This window comes from Eriocheir sinensis, chromosome 51 (assembly GCF_024679095.1).
Source record: "Eriocheir sinensis breed Jianghai 21 chromosome 51, ASM2467909v1, whole genome shotgun sequence".
In the NCBI taxonomy this organism is placed as follows: domain Eukaryota; kingdom Metazoa; phylum Arthropoda; class Malacostraca; order Decapoda; family Varunidae; genus Eriocheir; species Eriocheir sinensis.
This window is the reverse complement of record NC_066559.1, coordinates 12688242-12706985: the sequence shown is the minus strand read 5'-3', so window position 1 is coordinate 12706985 and position 18744 is coordinate 12688242. Positions and strand designations below refer to the sequence as shown.

At 43.9% G+C, this 18744-nt stretch overlaps 2 protein-coding genes across 5 annotated transcripts in view; one reads left to right on the top strand and one right to left on the bottom strand.

Moving 5' to 3' along the window:
* LOC126982758 (dynactin subunit 1-like) overlaps positions 1–18744 on the top strand; it is a 36530-nt gene that overhangs the window by 15277 nt on the left and 2509 nt on the right. The window contains exon 4 of the mRNA XM_050835089.1: positions 5011–5153. Within this exon, the coding sequence (XP_050691046.1) occupies positions 5011–5153 (143 nt within the window). The remainder of the gene's footprint in view (positions 1–5010; positions 5154–18744) is intronic.
* On the bottom strand, positions 5162–8280 carry LOC126982755 (uncharacterized). Of its 4 annotated transcripts, none has more exons than XM_050835085.1 (3): positions 7148–8280; positions 6977–7090; positions 5162–6298 (listed from the first exon to the last, which is right to left on the bottom strand). In XM_050835085.1, exons 1-3 carry the CDS (start codon positions 7514–7516, stop codon positions 5750–5752), a joined length of 1032 nt encoding a protein of 343 aa, XP_050691042.1. In that variant the 5' UTR covers positions 7517–8280; the 3' UTR covers positions 5162–5749. The 4 variants fall into 4 exon arrangements, with proteins under 4 accessions (XP_050691042.1, XP_050691041.1, XP_050691040.1 ...); XM_050835084.1 differs by having other exon boundaries at positions 6977–7147; positions 7205–8280; XM_050835083.1 differs by having other exon boundaries at positions 6977–8280.

Sequence of the window (18744 nt, the reverse complement as noted above, 5' to 3'; positions counted from 1 at the left end):
TCTAGATAGTTCGACGTACCAGCCCCTGAGATGTGTTTCACCATTCTTTATTTTCTGATAAATTCCCTTCTTTAACCCAATCTCGTGTTTTAGTCCACGAGTCATCCACTTAGGATCATTGTTTTCTTTTCTAAATGTTCAGTGTGGTATATGCTGTCCTTGCCCCTCTACTATTACTCTAACTAAATTATTGTAAGACATTTCTACCTGGTTCTCCTGGCTCTCCAATCCGCAGTTCTGGTCCTCATGAATCCCTAAATTATCCCAGCTTAGCCCTTCAAGATGTCTTCGAAGCCCCTCGTAATTTGCTCTTCTGAAATCTGGCACTAACACTGTATTGTCTGCGACATTACGGCGACAATTTTGCATTTGTGCACATTCGGCGAACGGCCGGAAATTTTTCATGCAACATGAAACTTTCGTGGCGGTCGTGACCAACTGTCAAAAGTCGCGTGGTGGACGCAGACATGTCCCAGAACGGCCAAGAACAGGCAAGAAAGATGCCGAACTTGTTCGTGACACAGGATGACTTGCATTTTCGCGCACATTCGTGAGGCAAAATTCGGCAGTGTATTTGGGGCTTAAGGTGATACTCCGGTAAAAAGGAAAAAAAATTATAAAAATAAAGTATCGCGAATTTTAGGCTGAAACGCTACAGTTACATACCTAGTAACTTTCTCCTTATTTCGTATGACCACGAACGTTCTGCATCATGACGTCATGATGTATGACATCATTCATTGTTACCATTACTCTAAGGCTTGTAACGGCTACATTATTAGCTTGAGCCATTTCAATAATGGGTTGTAAATAGTTTGAAGATATATAAATTGACGATCACCCTCAGTTTTTCCAAACCGCCTTTTCGTTAAGTAATGTTGTTCTGTCTTTTCATCTTGTTGTCACGGCGCCAGAATTTCGCCCGCTTCCTGCACTTTTTGCCTTCATATTTCTTTTGTTCTTCACAAACTGGGAATTCCATTCACCTCCATATCACCAACATGTTGCCAAGATTTCAAGATAAAATGAGTAATGGAAGCTTCTTGGCAATATTTTGTTAGGAAAAACATAGTTTTGAGATACGGACATTCAAAGTTTTGCGCAATCATATCTCCCGTATTCTTGGTCTCAGATCCATGATTTTTGTGGAGGCCATTGTCCTCAATGTGATAATGTACAGCAAAAATGGTTGACCAACCTGCAAAAAAAAAATATATAAATAATAAATACCCTCCTGATGTGCGCAACCACTTTGACTTAGGTCCACACCCTTGCACCTTTGCCATTGTGTTTAAGTACACCTCACTGCTGGGGGTCATCAGGAATGCCATTTCATTGGAAAGGGGTTTTGCTTTACCAGCAGTGGGTGCCTTCCCTTTCCCATATGACAATCCCTCGCCGACTCCGCTGAGTAACTGTCTGCCTTTCCCTCCCCCGCTTGGCTATCTCTTTTCTCTCTCTCTCTCTCTCTCTCTCTCTCTCTCTCTGAGTGTTGCCATATGCATGCTCTGTGTATTTCAAATGAAAGCAGAGACGAAAACGCATGATAATAACCCATAGCAAAAGCGTAACAGAGTTTACTTTACAGGAGTGGACCGTGAGCCTGCTATGGAACTTTAGTGTCATCACCAGCCCTTATATTTTTGGGGGGAGGCATTTGCAGTGTGTTACTGGATTTCTAATGGTTAAAGAAGACTTCTATCAGGATTTTGAAAAGTTTTTTTTTTTTTTTTTTTTTTTTTCCCCAAACTCCTGTCCTTAACCTGAGAATGTCGGCAGACCCTTTTCATGGCTTTCACGAGTCATGGCTGTGGTACGGTGGACCCAAAAAGGGCTCGCCATAAAACACCTAATTCGAGCTAATTGTAGGCGGTGGTGGCATAGCGCAACACACCATGAATGCCCTAGGTCATTTTGGTGGGTGAGTGATCTTGAGGTGGGCTTTTTTTGTCATAGGTGGTGCTGTAAGGTCATGGCATACTGAATTAGCTATCCACATGTCAAATTCTCTATTGTAGACAACAAGCGACTCTCGGCTAGATGCCACGCGTCACGAGACTGTTTATTTTGTAACAAACACCACCCAAAAAGAATGGAGTTTGAGTAAAAGTAAATATTTTCAACGGCTTTATGGTTATAAGAGGAGTACTCTGATGTACGTTCCTTGCTCTTTTCTTAGTCTCAAAATGCAGTGTAATTTTGTCGTTTCTCGGCCACTTCTCGGCTTTCCCATAGCCGAAGCCCACGGGTTAAGTAGGACTAGAGCCTTCTGAGGAGAATCAAGGAGAGGCATGCCATTGCACCAAAACCAGCTATATGTACAGAGTACACTTGAGCCCCATTTAGCGCGAGAATTAGGTGGATGAACGTGGTCGCGCTAACTGAATTCGCGCTAATTGAATAAAGTAACCAATATGAAAAAAAATTATTTGGTGCACACGTGGGTCAGACTTTTGGGTTTGATAATCACTCGCATTAAAAAAAACAAAAACCTACGGTTGGCTGAGCTCTGAAAACACGCTTGTGATTCGCTGGGAGTCCGATGACGTCATCGCTGGCACTCATCAGGTCAGTGGCCTCGCTGCCTTAAGGCAGTATCACACTTGAACAACCAGCAACTTCAAATTTTCCAGGTGTGTGTCACACACGGCCAAGGTCAGTTGTTCGTATCCACATCCACAACGTAAACAAAGCACTTTCCCTGTATCAACATGGCGTTGTCTGCTAAAGTAAGGGCTTGTTCCGTGCATCATGGCGGCTTGTACCGTGCATCATGGCGGCTTGTGCCGTGCATCATGGCGGCTTGTGCTGCGCATCATGGCGGCTTGTGCCGTGTATCATGGCGGCTTGTGCCGTGCATCATGGCGGCTTGTGCCGTGCATCATTGCGGCTTGTGCCGTGCATCATTGCGGCTTGTGCCGTGCATCATGGCGGCTTGTGCCGTGCATCATGGCGGCTTGTGCCGTGCATCATGGCGGCTTGTGCCGTGCATCATGGCGGCTTGTGCCGTGCATCATGGCGGCTTGTGCCGTGCATCATGGCGGCTTGTGCCGTGCATCATGGCGGCTTGTGCCGTGCATCATGGCGGCTTGTGCCGTGCATCATTGCGGCTTGTGCCGTGCATCATGGCGGCTTGTGCCGTGCATCATGGCGGCTTGTGCCGTGCATCATGGCGGCTTGTGCCGTGCATCATGGCGGCTTGTGCCGTGCATCATGGCGGCTTGTGCCGTGCATCATGGCGGCTTGTGCCGTGCATCATGGCGGCTTGTGCCGTGCATCATGGCGGCTTGTGCCGTGCATCATGGCGGCTTGTGCTGCACATCATGGCGGCTTGTGCCGTGCATCATGGCGGCTTGTGCCGTGCATCATGGCGGCTTGTGCCGTGCATCATGGCGGCTTGTGCTGTGCATCATGGCGGCTTGTGCCGTGCATCATGGCGGCTTGTGCCGTGCATCATGGCGGCTTGTGCTGTGCATCATGGCGGCTTGTGCCGTGCATCATGGCGGCTTGTGCCGTGCATCATGGCGGCTTGTGCAGCGCATCATGGCGGCTTGTGCCGTGCATCATGGCGGCTTGTGCCGTGCATCATGGCGGCTTGTGCCGTGCATCATGGCAGCTTGTGCTGCGCATCATGGCGGCTTGTGCTGCGCATCATGGCGGCTTGTGCCGTGCATCATGGCGGCTTGTGCCGTGCATCATGGCGGCTTGTGCTGCGCATCATGGCGGCTTGTGCTGCGCATCATGGCGGCTTGTGCTGTGCATCATGGCGGCTTGTGCCGTGCATCATGGCGGCTTGTGCCGCGCATCTTGGTGCAATTTTCAAAATTCAGTCGTGGTGGCTGCTCGCATTAACTGAGGCTTTCGTGCTAATTAATTATTTTCTTGGTAGATGGGGCTCACGCAAATTGCGGTTCGCGCTAAGTGGGGCTCTACTGTATATATGGGCTATAGTATTGTGGCCTGATATATAACAATCCACCACAATCACCCATAACATTTGGCAGCCATTATACAATGTTGACAAAAGCCTATTTCCTAAGAATGTCACCTAAGTCTTCATACATCTTTAACCCGGTACCAGCGACGGGCCAAATTTGTGGCTTTACCGTGTAGCAGCAACGGGCCAAATTTTTGGCTTTACCATGTAGCAGCGACGGGCCAAATTTGTGGCTTTACCGTGTAGCAGCAACGGGCCAAATTTTTGGCTTTACCATGTAGCAGCGACGGGCCAAATTTGTGGCTTTACCGTGTAGCAGCGATGGGCCAAATTTGTGCCATGACATAAACCCCCCAAAATAGATGATACATAATCTAATCAGAAATGCTTTTATATATATTATGAAATGGTTTGTGTGAGGGGTGATTTTTTCTCATTTTTCTCGCTTGGAGGGACCATTAAGAAACATGATCCCTGCTGCTACCGGGTTAACCAAGAAAAGCAAGTTGCAAGAGTGACAATAGCTTTGTTTGCACATGATTTTGGTGGAGCAGGGTCAGCTTGGAAGTGAGAGGCAGTAGATCACTTCATGTATGTCCCCAGACTAACTTTTTGCTCAAATATTATAAGTGTTTACATTGTTAGTTCACATTGTTGCCATACATGTGTCTGAAATTTAAAGTTTATCCATAACATTAACCTGGTAGCAGCAGGGATCATGTTTCTTAATGGTCCCTCTAAGCGAGAAAAATGAGAAAAAATCATCACTCACACAAACCATTTCATAATATATATCGCAGCATTTGTGATCAGTTTATGTATCATCTATTTTGGGCGGTTTAAATCGTGGCAAAAAATTTGGTCTGTCGCTGTTACACGGTAAAGCCACAAATTTGGCTTGTCGCTGCTACCGGGTTAAAGAATGTTTCACTCATATATTTTTTCTAGAATAACTCATGAATAATCTAATCTTAGGATAAAATTTACAAATAAATGGGAACAGTGTAATGTGAAACAAGCTGGAAGATGTTATAAAAATTAGGAGGGAGAGGTAACAGTATGTTTCTTGACAGTGTGATGATGGATGTGGCATCTTTGTACGGACAAGTCAGCTGGTGGTGCTGAGTGGGGGAGATGACACTGAAGAGGAAGGCTCCACCACCCCTTCAGCCTCCTCTTCAGCTAGCACTCCTGCTTCTGATAAGCCCCGTTCCAGGTTGGTTATTCTCCCTCCTTGAATACATTTGTTTTGCTCTGTACACTTATTAACCCCTTCACTACGGCCGGGCCCAAACAGCGCCCCACTCTGTATCCGGGATCACCAGGTGCGCCAAATTTCAAATGTCACTATTGAATATAATAAGTTTTCAGCCACAAACTCAACACAATCATCATGTATTATATATAAAAACATGCAGAATTAAATGGTGCACTTTAAGAAACATGAATTAATTGATAATTTTGAGATGTATTCATAAATATAGAGATAAAATAACTCGTATATTGGCTAAAGCGAGCCAGGACGCAGTATGCGCGTCCTCGGATATGGTACGGGGCACGCAAGGACGCAGTATACGCGTCCTCGTGTTGAAGGGGTTAATGCCACATTGGATGCATATGCCAGTTTATGCTATTTTAAGTGAGTTTTTCCTCCTCTTCCTGCTCCTTTTCCTCCTCCTCCTCCTCCTCCTTTTCCTGGGGGCTTCGTGGTGCAGTGGTTAGCACACTCGGCTCACAACCGAGAGAGCCTGGGTTCGATTCCTGGGCGGAGTGGAAAAATTTGGCGGCTTTTCCGATACCCTACGCCCCTGTCTACCCAGCAGTGAATGGGTACCAGGTATTAATCGGGGGTTGTGTCCTGTCTCCTGGGATCTGTTCCCTTCTATAATTCCTTCCCCTTTTGTCTCTCTCCGGCATATGACCACAGATGTTGCGCCGACTAAACGAAAGTTTCCGACTTTTCTTTCCACCTTTTCCTTCTTCATTTCCTCCTCCTCCTCTTCTTCCTCTTCTTTGGGCCGTATTACAAGTCAAACCCGAGAAGCTTCGGATCCCTATGAAGGTCGGTTTAGGGGCCGTACTACAAGTCCAGTCCGAGAATTTTCGGGTCCCTACAGAGTTCGGGATGAATAACTCTGTAGGGACCAGAAACTCCTTGTATTGGACTTGTAATATGGCCCTTAGAACGACCTTTGTAGGGACCCGAAACTTCTTGGATTGTACTTGTAATACAGCCCTTAGAACGACCTTTGTAGGGACCAGAAACTTCTTGGATTGTACTTGTAATACAGCCCTTAGAACGACCTTTGTAGGGACCCGAAACTTCTTGGATTGTACTTGTAATACAGCCCTTAGAACGACCTTTGTAGGGACCAGAAACTTCTTGGATTGTACTTGTAATACAGCCCTTAGAATGACCTTTGTAGGGACCAGAAACTTCTTGGATTGTACTTGTAATACAGCCCTTAGAACGACCTTTGTAGGGACCAGAAACTTCTTGGATTGTACTTGTAATATGGCCCTTAGAATGACCTTTGTAGGGACCAGAAACTTCTCGGATTGTACTTGTAATATGGCCCTTAGAACGACCTTTGTAGGGACCAGAAACTTCTTGGATTGTACTTGTAATACAGCCCTTAGAACGACCTTTGTAGGGACCAGAAACTTCTTGGATTGTACTTGTAATATGGCCCTTAGAACGACCTTTGTAGGGACCAGAAACTTCTTGGATTGTACTTGTAATATGGCCATTAGAACGACCTTTGTAGGGACCAAACTTCTTGGATTGTACTTGTAATACTGCCCTTAGAACGACCTTTGTAGGGACCGAAACTTGGATTGTACTTGTAATACAGCCCTTAGAACGACCTTTGTAGGGACCAGAAACTTCTTGGATTGTACTTGTAATATGGCCCTTAGAACGACCTTTGTAGGGACCAGAAACTTCTTGGATTGTACTTGTAATATGGCCCTTAGAACGACCTTTGTAGGGACCCGAAACTTCTTGGATTGTACTTGTAATATGGCCCTTAGAACGACCTTTGTAGGGACCCGAAACTTCTTGGATTGTACTTGTAATACAGCCCTTAGAACGACCTTTGTAGGGACCCGAAACTTCTTGGATTGTACTTGTAATACAGCCCTTAGAACGACCTTTGTAGGGACCAGAAACTTCTTGGATTGTACTTGTAATACAGCCCTTAGAACGACCTTTGTAGGGACCCGAAACTTCTTGGATTGTACTTGTAATACAGCCCTTAGAACGACCTTTGTAGGGACCAGAAACTTCTTGGATTGTACTTGTAATACAGCCCTTAGAACGACCTTTGTAGGGACCAGAAACTTCTTGGATTGTACTTGTAATACAGCCCTTAGAACGACCTTTGTAGGGACCAGAAACTTCTTGGATTCGACTTGTAATACGGCCCTTTGTCTTCTTCCTCTTCCTCCTATTCCTTTTCCTCCTCTTCCTCCTCTTCCTCTTCTTCCTCCTCCTCCTCTTCCTCCTTTTTCATCTTCTTTTTTCTTCATCTTCTTCCTCTTCTTTTTCCTCTTCTTCTTTGTCTTCTTTTTCATCATTTTTTCTTCCCCAAAACAAACAAAAAAAAAAACACAAGGTATTTTCAAATGATCGATTGACCATACAGGGCATTGTATTTGCAGATAATCTACATAATCATCCTGTTTACTTTAAATCACCTCTTGCTGATAATGTAAATTTAAATGACAATGTAAATGTCTTATGTATGTTTTAGGCAATAAATAATCATAAGACAGTATTGGGCTAAACCATTCTAAGTGTCACTTTGTCACCGTCTTAACTGGTGTGTTACATATGAGGCGTGCCGCGCCAGAACCTCGTAACCGAAAAATCGTAGTTTTGAGAAAATCGCGCATAAAGTTAAACACTGACAATGCACCTAAGAATGATCAGAATATGTAATAACTATACATCAAATGAAAGGTTTTGAAGAGTTCTGTTTTGTTAATTAGGTTCTGATAGGAAATCAGAAAATTTTTGGTTTATTGAAATAAATTAATGAAACCCCTACTCAGTGGCGGAAAAAAAAAATTTGCTGGAATTTTTTTACAATTTTATTATAAAAGTACTTGTTTTTATTAGGAATATGTGAAGGTTTCATGATGATAGCTGTGAAAATGAAAATGTTATGATTTTTTTACCGAGCGAAATTTTTTTTTTAATCCGTACCGGAACTTTAATACTCCTATCCATTACATTGACTTCCTCCTATGTTCAAAATTATTAAGTACGTGTTGTAAAATGGAATATGTGAAGATTTCATGATGATAGCTGGCTCATCCTACACGTGCGTCTTGGTTACGTGGTTTTATTACGCCTCAGGGAGTTAGTCGCGACTTTTTTTTGCGTGTCGAGACCAGACTAACTGTCTTAGCACCCTGTTTTAGGTGGCTGGAAGGTCGGATTTCCTCTGTCCGACCACGGTATATGACAATTCCACCTCTCTGCTCTCTGGGGCAGCCATTATCTCAATTTCTCAAATTTCAGGGTTACGAGGTTCTGGCACGGCACGCCTCATATATCGTGTCTAGTTTGGATGAAATCAAATTCATTATTGCCATCTCGGGAATGTTATGTGTGGGTTGTAACCACCAACTAGTGCTGCTAGTAGCTAATGTGTGTTTTTGAGTGCAAGATAGACCAAGACTCCTGGATCTTCCACGTATGACTTTGCAAAGCGATCTGTCTCACCCAGCTGACAGGGTGGAAGACAAGACAAACCAACACAATTTGTGATGTTACTTATTAACCTCTTCAATCTGGTAACATATCTATATGTTGTACTATAATTAGTCTACCATAAAAGTATACAGGCTTGTAGCTGTTTTCTGTGGTTTGCCATCATCAGGAAATTGTTGTGAACAACTTCCCTATTAATGCTGAAGCCTGTTACACATTTCACCTTCAGTTCCCCAGATATTGGACTCCCCAGACTAAATCTGGGGTCCAGCAATTGACAGACATATGCCCAGACAAGTCCGGGAGCTGAAATCGAAGTTCAGGCCAAAAAATCTGTGGTCCAGCAATTGCCAAACATACATGGCCAGTAAAGTCAAGGGTGTTTGCAACACCTGCAAGGTGACTGCATATGCTCTGGACATATTTGTTCATTGTTGTCTTGTGCTGTTAAGCAGGTGCACTGTGACTTGGCATTCTTAAATAATACAGTTCAGTAAACCCTTGCTTTTACAGACCTTGATATAACAAATATCAACTTGACGAACTCTTTTGGCCAGTCTGGTATATGCGGGGAGTTACCAAACAAGTTTGGTAAGAGTGGGGTTCAGTTTGGTGTGGGCTGACTGAACATGTTCACACACGTCGGTTGGTGGCGGTGGAAACAAAGTTACAAGGCAGTGCACATCTAGCCAGTCTGTCTTTGTCTGCCCGACTGTAAACACCTCCACTCTTGTACTCCCGTGCCTCACCTTTTAGCTAATATCGTGAATAAACTTCATTATTTTTATTTTATTTATTTATTTATTTATTTATTTATATATTTATTTTTACATTCTTCCTGTGGTGCCGGTAGGCTTTCTTGGTGGGGCATGATGATCATCCCTAGTCTGTTAATGACATAGACAAGTGTTTATAGTGGCATCATCTTTCTTGGGGTATCTATGGGCATCTCCAGCCAGCTGCAACCATTTGTGGTTGAGGTTGCTCCGGTTGATGAGCGTATAATGCAAGTGTGGCTGAAGCTCACACTGGGCTTCATGTGTCTTGTTGCAGTGTACGCTCCTACTGATATGTGTGAAACTGAAGAGATGTTCAACACCAAACTCGACAGCATATTAGACCTGTCCCCTCCCTGGGACACACTCATTTTCCTTGATGACTTCAAATATTACTGTCACTAATGGGGCTGGCTACGAGCTATTTGTTGGTCCCTGTGGTTCTGGTACCAGGAACATTAACAGCTCGCTCGCTCTCCTGAATTTTGCAAGATCCAGGAGGTTGAGAATTTTTGGTTCCTGGTACCAGAGACCAGAGCTGCACTGCTAAACTTGGTATAGGAATGCCACGGGTAGCTAAGGAGATTGACCACATCCTCGTAAGTACTCGTTGGAGGATTCTTCAGAACCACAGGGTTTTTCGGAGTGCTGAGTTTTTTGGAAATGATCATAGGCTTGTTGTTGCAACACTCAGACTTCATATCAGGTCAAGAAGAATCTCGAGATGCAACAATACTGTAATCCATCTCAAGAGGCTGAAAGAACTGGCATGTGCTCAGGAGTATGCAATGACAGTCTCAAATTGGCTCTATGTGCACAGTACCCTTGAGGACCCTTTAGAACTGTGAGATACCTTCAAACGTCAGATTCTTCGAACTGCCGGGAGTGCATTGGAGAGTGCCCGAGATCTAGGAGTGGAGTTGCCTTGACGGAGAGACTGGAGAATATTGAGGAGAATCGTGCTGCCAGGCTTGCTGGGAATTGGGACCAATACAGGCCTCTGTCACGTAGGACTAGAGCTGTCCTTAGGTATGTCAGGTGGTCTCACTGCGGAAGTCGAGGGACATGTAAATGCAAATGACCTTTTACCTGCATACCAAGCCTTGAAGAAGCTCCGCTCCAAGTCTCTCTCAGGTGAACTAAAAACTTACTGGAGCGAAAGGGAAATAGTCGTCTGTGTTTTCTTGCCAATATCTTGGTTCATCCTTTTAATTTTGCACGACAGATTTATAAATTTTCTTTATAGTTTAGTGTTTTTTTGTTTTGTTTTTGTTGTTTGAAATATATTGCTAATTTATGAAGATATGTTCTCTTGATTTAAAATTTTCATAACCAAAAAAATCATATTTATCCCTCATTCAAATGCAAAAACTCCATCAGAATCAGTTGACCCCTTCACTCCGGCGACGCCGACATCGGCGTCCGACGGCATCACTGTATGGAAAGGGTTAGTCCTCTTCTAAACCTCTTAATCCTCTTCCATTTCCTCTTAATCCTCTTCTAAACCTCTTAAGAGGAAATGGAAGAGGATTAAGAGGAATTTAGAGGAGGATTGAGAAGTTGAGAAGAGGATTAATCCTCTTCCATTTCCTCTTGACCCTTTCCATACTGTGATGCCGACGTCTGTGTCATGGATGGAAAGGGTTAAATGATTACACAGTTATATAAAAAAGAATAACAAAAGAGGCAGAACCAAGATATTGGCAAGAAAACAGATGACTACTTCCCCTTCCACTCCAGCGAGCATTTTGCTTCAATCATGTACAGTAGAGCTCCACTTAGCGCGAGATCAATTTGCACGAACCGCAATTAGCACGAGCCACCATCTACCAAGAAAAAAATTAATTAGCGTGAAAGCCTCAGTTAGCGCGAGCAGCCACCACGACTGAATTTTGAAAATTACGCCAAGCCGCCATAATGCGCGGCACAAGCCATGAGAGCCCTTACTTTAGCAGATGATGCCATGTTGATACAGGGCAAGTGTTTTGTTTACGTTGTGGATGTGGATTCGGGCAACTAACCTTGGCCATGTGTGACGCACACCTGGAAAATTTGGATTTGCTGGTTGTCCAAGCTGCCGCCAACGCGATGGGAAGAAAAGGGCTCAGTGTGACACCAGGTTACGGCGAACCGACAACTCGCGATGGGCGCACAGGCATTGCCAGTAGCCACAACAGTTAGAAGAAAATGGCCAGTGTGATACTGCCTTAAGGCAGCGAGGCCGCTGACCGGGTGAGCACCGGCGATGACGTCATCGGACTCCCAGTGAATCACAAGCGTGTTTTCAGAGCTCAGCCAATATTTTTTTTTTTTTTTTTTTTTTTTTTAATGCGAGTGATTATTTTGAGTAATTATCAAACCCAAATGTCAGACCCATGTGTGCACCAAGTAATTTTTTTCATATTGGTTACTTTATTCAATTAGCGCGAATTCAGTTAGTGCGACCGCGTTCATCCACCTAATTCTCGCGCTAAATGGGGCTCTAGTGAATGTCTATATCATCCTTGGAGTCATTGTGGAGTAATATATGGTATTCACATGGCATTTTAGAGATTTAGCTTGTACCTGGTCCCTGTTTTGCAAGGTATTATTTGCTGAAAGGCAAGGCAGCCAGGAGACACTCACTGTCACCAGGTTTGCTAATGTCCTCCTGGCTCATACTTTTTTTTTTTTTTTTTTTTTTTTTTACGTCTATGCCTATTGCGCCGGTAGGCTTGCTTGAGGGACCTGGATGGTGTTCGGCCCCAGCCCGTCATGGCGCAGGCAAGTGTTTCTAGTGGCGCCATCTTCTCTTGGCTCATGCTGCCACCCAGAACTCTTTCTTGATTCACTTGGACGGTTTCTTCTAGAGTCCGGGTTGATGGGTGGTCTTCAGGACAGCATGTGGGTAGTTTTAAGCCACTCGTCAGTGACTAAAAAATGCGAGGTGGTAGCATGGGGATTCGAACCCACATCGTCCATCACGCGGTGAATGTAGGCCCAGCATGCTACCACTCAGCCACCGCCTCCTTGCTGAACTTTAGTTTCTTCTAGGTTTTCTTCTTTTGTAAACAACTTGCTCCATTTCCTTCTGCGCCACAATGGGCTGGGGCCAACCATCAGGTTTTACTATGGAAGCCTACCGGTGCCACAGGCTAAAGTGTAAAAAAAAAAAAAAAATCCTACCTCCATGGACTGTATGATGTCTGAATCTGTTCCAAACATACGTTGACTGCTCTCCGCCGAGTCACTCAGTGGCCTTATGTGCACGACAGCAGGGTTACCAGATGTTTCTGTATGACAGTGAATACCATATGAGGGAATATTTCAGTGTTTTTTTCGCGAAAACAAAATCCAATGTGTGAGCGTATGCCAACGCAAAGCATGATAGGTCACTGGATAGGGGAGGAGGGAGGGGAAAGTGCCCTAAGTTTTGTATTTTTGCAAGTTTTGCAGTAAAACTTCATTACAAGGAGGTTGAAAAATAAATGAACATGTGAGAATATTTTGGAATGTTTTGTCTTTTTTTTTTCCAGCAGACGGTCCCCTTGACCATTTCACCGATATTGATGTAATTTTTTGCATTTGAAAGAGGGATAAATGATTTTATTTATTTATTTATTTATTTATTTATTTTTTATAAGGAAGATTTCTTCAGTCAAGACATCGTATCTACATAAATTAGCAATATATTTTGAACTAGAACATAAATAAAAACCACAATACGCTAAACTATAAAGGAAGTTTATAAATCTGTCTGACAATCTTTTGAGAATTGTACAAAGTTTATTTGGTATTTTTTTCATCAAAACTGTCTCTTGCTTAACAAAGATATATCGCATTTTTTATTTCTTCAAAAAAGAATATAACTCGTTTTTTGCAATTATTTATTCTGCAATTTAGGCATCTCTTTAGGTTTTTTATTTTTTATTTTTTTATTAGCAAGGGAGTCATCTCATGAGCATAAAACAATTCAAGTTCTTCCTGCCCCATTCAGAAATAATAGCTAAATCTGAGGTTACATGCTCTGCAGTGTCCAGCTTAACCCCTTCACTCCGGCGACGCCGACATCGGTGTCTGACAGCGTCACCGTATCGAAAGGGTTAGTCCTCTTCTAAACCTTTTAATCCTCTTCCATTTCCTCTTAATCCTCTTTTAAACCTCTTAAGAGGAAATGGAAGAGGATTAAGAGGAATTTAGAGGAGGATTGAAATGTTTAGAAGAGGATTAATCCTCTTACAAGGAGTTGGAGTTCAACGCTTCTGCTGTCACTGTCTTCACCACTAACACCACTTTCAAGGATTGAGAGTCACTTTCAGTTCTGCCCCAAGTGCGCTTACATTGAGAGCTCTTTTGGGAGCAAGAGAAGACTTATGGAGTCGGTCACTGGTTGTGGATACTCGGACATGGGGTCGTATTACAAGTCAAACCCAAGAAGTTTCAGGTCCCTACAGAGTTATTCATCCCAATCTCTGTAGGGACCCGAAACTTCTCAGAATGGACTTGCAGTACGGCCCCTAGACCAACCTTTGTAGAGACCTGAACTTCTTGGATTTGACTTGCAGTTTGTCCTATGGAATCAGATGAGGAAGATCCAAATAACTCTCCTGTCACTGTTATAGTCACAGAAACACTGAAAATGGCACAGAGGTGTTGTGTGGCTGCCTAGGAGTCACACTGGCCCATAAATCCCCACGCAAACTGCAAAATTGTGGAAAAAGGCAGACCGGAAAACCCGTCACCTGCACATTATCTGGCAACCTAAAAAATCCGTCACCTGCACATTATCTGGCAACCTAAAAAATCCGTCACCTGCACATTATCTGGCAACCTAAAAAATCCGTCACCTGCCCATTAGGGGTTAAGTAAAATAGGATATACATTGTCAGGTTCTGGACTCTTATTTGCTTTTAAGAGATTGGAGAGCATTTAGGACTTCATCGGTAGTTATTACAAAGTTGGGCAAGGTCTGCTTGGAATTGTCGATAATACTCTTGTCATCGCTGATATTGGTGGTAAGACTGATAGTATTGATTATTATTATTGAATACGGAGGAAAATAATCATTCAGTAAGTTTGCAATGCACTGGCTCTCAGTTAGTAATTTATCATCACTGTCAATTAAGGGTTCTATCCCACTTCTGATTGACCTCTTGTTGTTATATATAATTGAAGAAAGACTTCAGATTAGTTTTACAGTGGCAGAAATGTTTTCATTATTCCTGCACTTTGCTTGACTTGTTAATCCTTTCACTCGTCGTGTGTTTTGCACTTTCTTCAACCCATAGAGGAAATTTCTCTTAATAGAATGTTTGAGTTCGTTGTTATAACATGGTTGACTTTTTTTTTAGTGTTAAGTTGCTTCTCGCAAAACAGAACATGTGTATTCTGCTGAGTGAGTAATTGATTTTTAAAGTTTAGCCACGCTTCTTCTACATTGGAATCATCTGACAGTTGCATTTCTGTCAATTTACGTTGGATTTTTTGCGAAATTTGCCCTTCTGAAATTTGGCACCATTGTTTTCTTTTCAATCACTGTTGTTTGAGCATTAATGTCGACGCTCACAAATTTGTGATTGCAAGAACCGAGATGTTCTCTTACTGTAATATTACTGACTATAGTCCAACCAAATTGTCGAGTCCGTTTGGGCAGAGGCTCCCGCGGGTCCATTTCTCCCCTCTGCTCTGCCACACAGTCCCAAAACCTATCTCTTCCTCTCATATGTAAGCTAAAGGTAAAAGGCCCCCAACAGTGAACACAAGCAGACACCAGACTACTGTGCCGCGAAGCGTTGAAGTCAAGGACATTTCTGTCCTATACACCAACGCATGGAGCTTAATACCCAAACGGGATGAGTTACTTGCCTATGTTGACGTAGAAAGTCCGGACGTGATTGCCATCACCGAAACGTGGGCCACCTCTGACCACCTAATGACCGAATTCTCAATTCCGGGATACGAGAGCTTCTACAAAAACAGACTTCACAAGAAAGGAGGAGGTGTTATCTGTTACGTCAAGAACAAATACCCTGCCGTGGAAATAACCAAAGAAGACTCAGAGAAATATGACACTGTATATGTTGAACTGGAGACTAGCAAGCACAAAAAAATAACGATTGGAACCGTTTACAGACCTCCAAAGCAACAAGCAGCGGACGACGAAGCGCTGTTTGAGGAAATTCACACCACAACACAAAACAAACAGTCAGTCATTATCGGAGACTTTAACTGTGCCAACATTGACTGGACCACGATGATTGGAGATCGGGAGGGTAACAGATTGCTCGAAATGTTAGAGGACAATTTTCTTACTCAGATTGTTACCCAACCGACGAGGGAAAATAACTTATTAGACCTAGTACTCGTGAGTGATTCAGATCTCACACGTGAATGTCAAGTCGGCGAAAAACTGGATGGTTGCGACCATCACCTAATTCGCTTAAAAATCAGAACAGACCATGAACTCACCGAAAACATGTCCAAGATTCCAGACTACAAAAAAGCCAATTTTAACTTCGCTAGTGAGCTGCTAACCCAGACAACTTGGGAACCCATGAACCTCACTCCGGTGGACGGCGCGTGGAACGGCTTTAAGAACAAACTCCTGGAGGTAGAGAGAACGACTGTTCCCATGAAGACAAGGAGAACAAATAATGCCACAAGCACACCATGGATGACTACCCAAGTTCGACGGGCAATTAATTTGAAGAAGAGAAAATACAACTTGCTAAAGGAAAACAGCACTGACGAGGCACGCGAACAGTACCATCAAAGCCTCAGAGCTTGCAGAACACTCATTCGCCAGAGTAAACGCGACTATGAAAAGCAAATTGCACACGAAGCCAAGTCCAACCCGAAAAAGTTCTTCACGTATATAAGGACCAAAAAGAAGACAAAGAGCAATATCGGTCCCCTAAAAGATGAAAGTGACGTACTAACACAGGACAGTAGACAAATGGTCGAAATCCTAAACAGGAACTTCGCGTCTGTGTTCGGTCGAGAATACCCAGTCCGTGCCGAGAGCCCTTCCCACTGATGGGAATCACCCCTAGAAATTGGTACAATCGACGAACGGGATGTGAAAAAGTACCCAGACAAACTTGAGACAAACAAGTCTACCGGACCCGACGACTTGTCACCCAGGCTGCTCAAGGAACTCAAGCAGCAAATCCTCAAGCCACTCACCGCCATCTACAATCTGTCACTACAACAAAACAAAGTCCCGAAAGACTGGAAACAAGCGACCGTAACACCGATCTACAAAAGGGAGACAAAAGTGTGGCCCTAAACTACAGACCAATCAGCTTGACCTCAGTGGCGGGAAAATCCTCGAGAAGATCATCAGAGACAAACTCGTTAGGTTCCTTGAAGACAACAACATCATTTCCGATGCTCAGCACGGTTTCAGGAACAAGCGCTCATGCTTAACCAATTTATTGGACTTCTTCCAAGGTATCTATGAAAACTGGGATAATCATATCCCCAGTGATGTTATATATCTAGACTTTCAGAAAGCCTTTGACAAAGTGCCACATGAAAGACTCCTCAAGAAACTTAAGTCGGCGGGATTAGGCGGCGATCTGACAGCGTGGATCAAAGACTGGCTCACTGAAAGAAAACAACGAGTTGTACTCAACGGACAGGCCTCCGAGTGGCTCCCGGTCACAAGTGGAGTGCCACAGGGGTCAGTGCTGGGACCCATACTTTTCATCATATATATCAACGACCTAGAACTAGGATTAAAAATCCAATCTTTCAAAATTTGCCGACGACACAAAGGTGGGTGGGAAGGCCCTCACGACGGCAGACTGCGAAATTATCCAGAGAGACCTGGACCAGATCACTCGTTGGTCAGAAAAATGGCAGATGTCCTTCAACACTACCAAATGTAAAGTAATGCATATCGGATCCAGAAACAGCAACCACATATACCACATGGGTGGCGAACCACTACATGTTGTGCAAGAGGAAAGAGACCTCGGGGTCACCATCAGCAGTGACTTGAAACAAACAAAACACTGCAAGTCCGCCTGTAAGAAAGCCAATACAATGCTTGGGTTCATATCGAGGAACTTCGAATACAAAACGCCGGGAGTTATGTTATCCTTGTATAATTCGCTGGTAAGGCCCCACCTGGAATACGCCGTGCAATTCTGGTCTCCTAATTACAGGAAAGACATTGAATTACTTGAGAGAGTACAGCGCCTCGCCACGAAGATGATACCATCACTGAGGACGAAACCCTATGAAGAACGACTCGAGCGACTCAACCTCTTCACGTTGGAAAAGAGACGACTGCGAGGAGACATGATACAAGTCTTTAAGTACCTGAACAAGCTCAGCAACGTTGATCACTCCAAACTCTTCACGCTACAAACTAACCTGAGAACAAGAAACAACGGAAAAACAATTCAAGCAAAGCGATGCAATACCGACATCGGCAGGAGTTATTTCTCGAATAGAGTTGTTTGCCACTGGAACAGCCTTCCTGCAGAAGTGGTTAGCGCAGAGACCATCAACTCCTTCAAGAAACGCATTGATCGCCACTTTGCTGCAATGGGAGTGAACTGAACGTTCCCAAGAGTAGGTACACAAGTGCTTTAATCCTTCCCTGCAAGCCACTCCTGTGGCAAACGGATTGATTAAATCACTGAACGCAGGCAGTCTAGTAATGAGCCAACAGGCTTTCTGCTGCCTGCTAGTCCATGTTTTCCATGTTTTCCATATGAGAGGAAAAAATAGGTGGTGGGACTGTGTGGCAGAGCAAAGGGGAGAAATGGACCCGCGGGAGCCTCCGCCCAAACGGACTTGACAATTTGGTTGGACTCTTGAATATCTCGGGCTACTATAACAGGGTCCAATGTATTATTTAGTCAAGTTGGTTCAGTAACTGTTTTTTTAGGCAATTAACCTTTAACCCTTTCATTGCTAAGCGCTCGCTCGCTTGGTCACCCCAGCGGGGAAAGGGGATCTCTTTTAACTGCTATATCTCAAAAACTATTCATCACAGCTACAAAACAAAAACACCATTGGAAAGAGGAGGCCAAGATCTATAAGTTTCGGTCACATAAGCCTCTCCTGTGAACGTATAGGCATGTTCAGGGGGTGTTTTTTGCTGTGAGTGCGACTGGCGCTCGCAGCGAGCTTTTAGCACCACCAGCAAGTGACGCTAGTGCTTGCTCTTTTAACCTCTGTATCTCAAAAACTATTCATCACAGCTAAAAAACAAAAACACCATTGGAAAGAGGAGGCCAAGATCTATACAATTCGTTGATGTAAGCCTCTCCTGCAAAGGTACAGGCACGTTCAGGGGGTGTTGCCTGTGAAGACGT

Coding starts and splice junctions, on each gene's coding strand:
- LOC126982755 (XM_050835083.1), bottom strand. CDS start 7,516: ATGATGAAAAAGAAGACAAAGAAGAAGAGGAAAAAGAAGAGGAAGAAG. Junction 6,299..6,976: donor AGTTTCGGGTCCCTACAAAG/GTCGTTCTAAGG, acceptor GTCCCTACAAAG/GTCGTTCTAAGGGCTGTATT.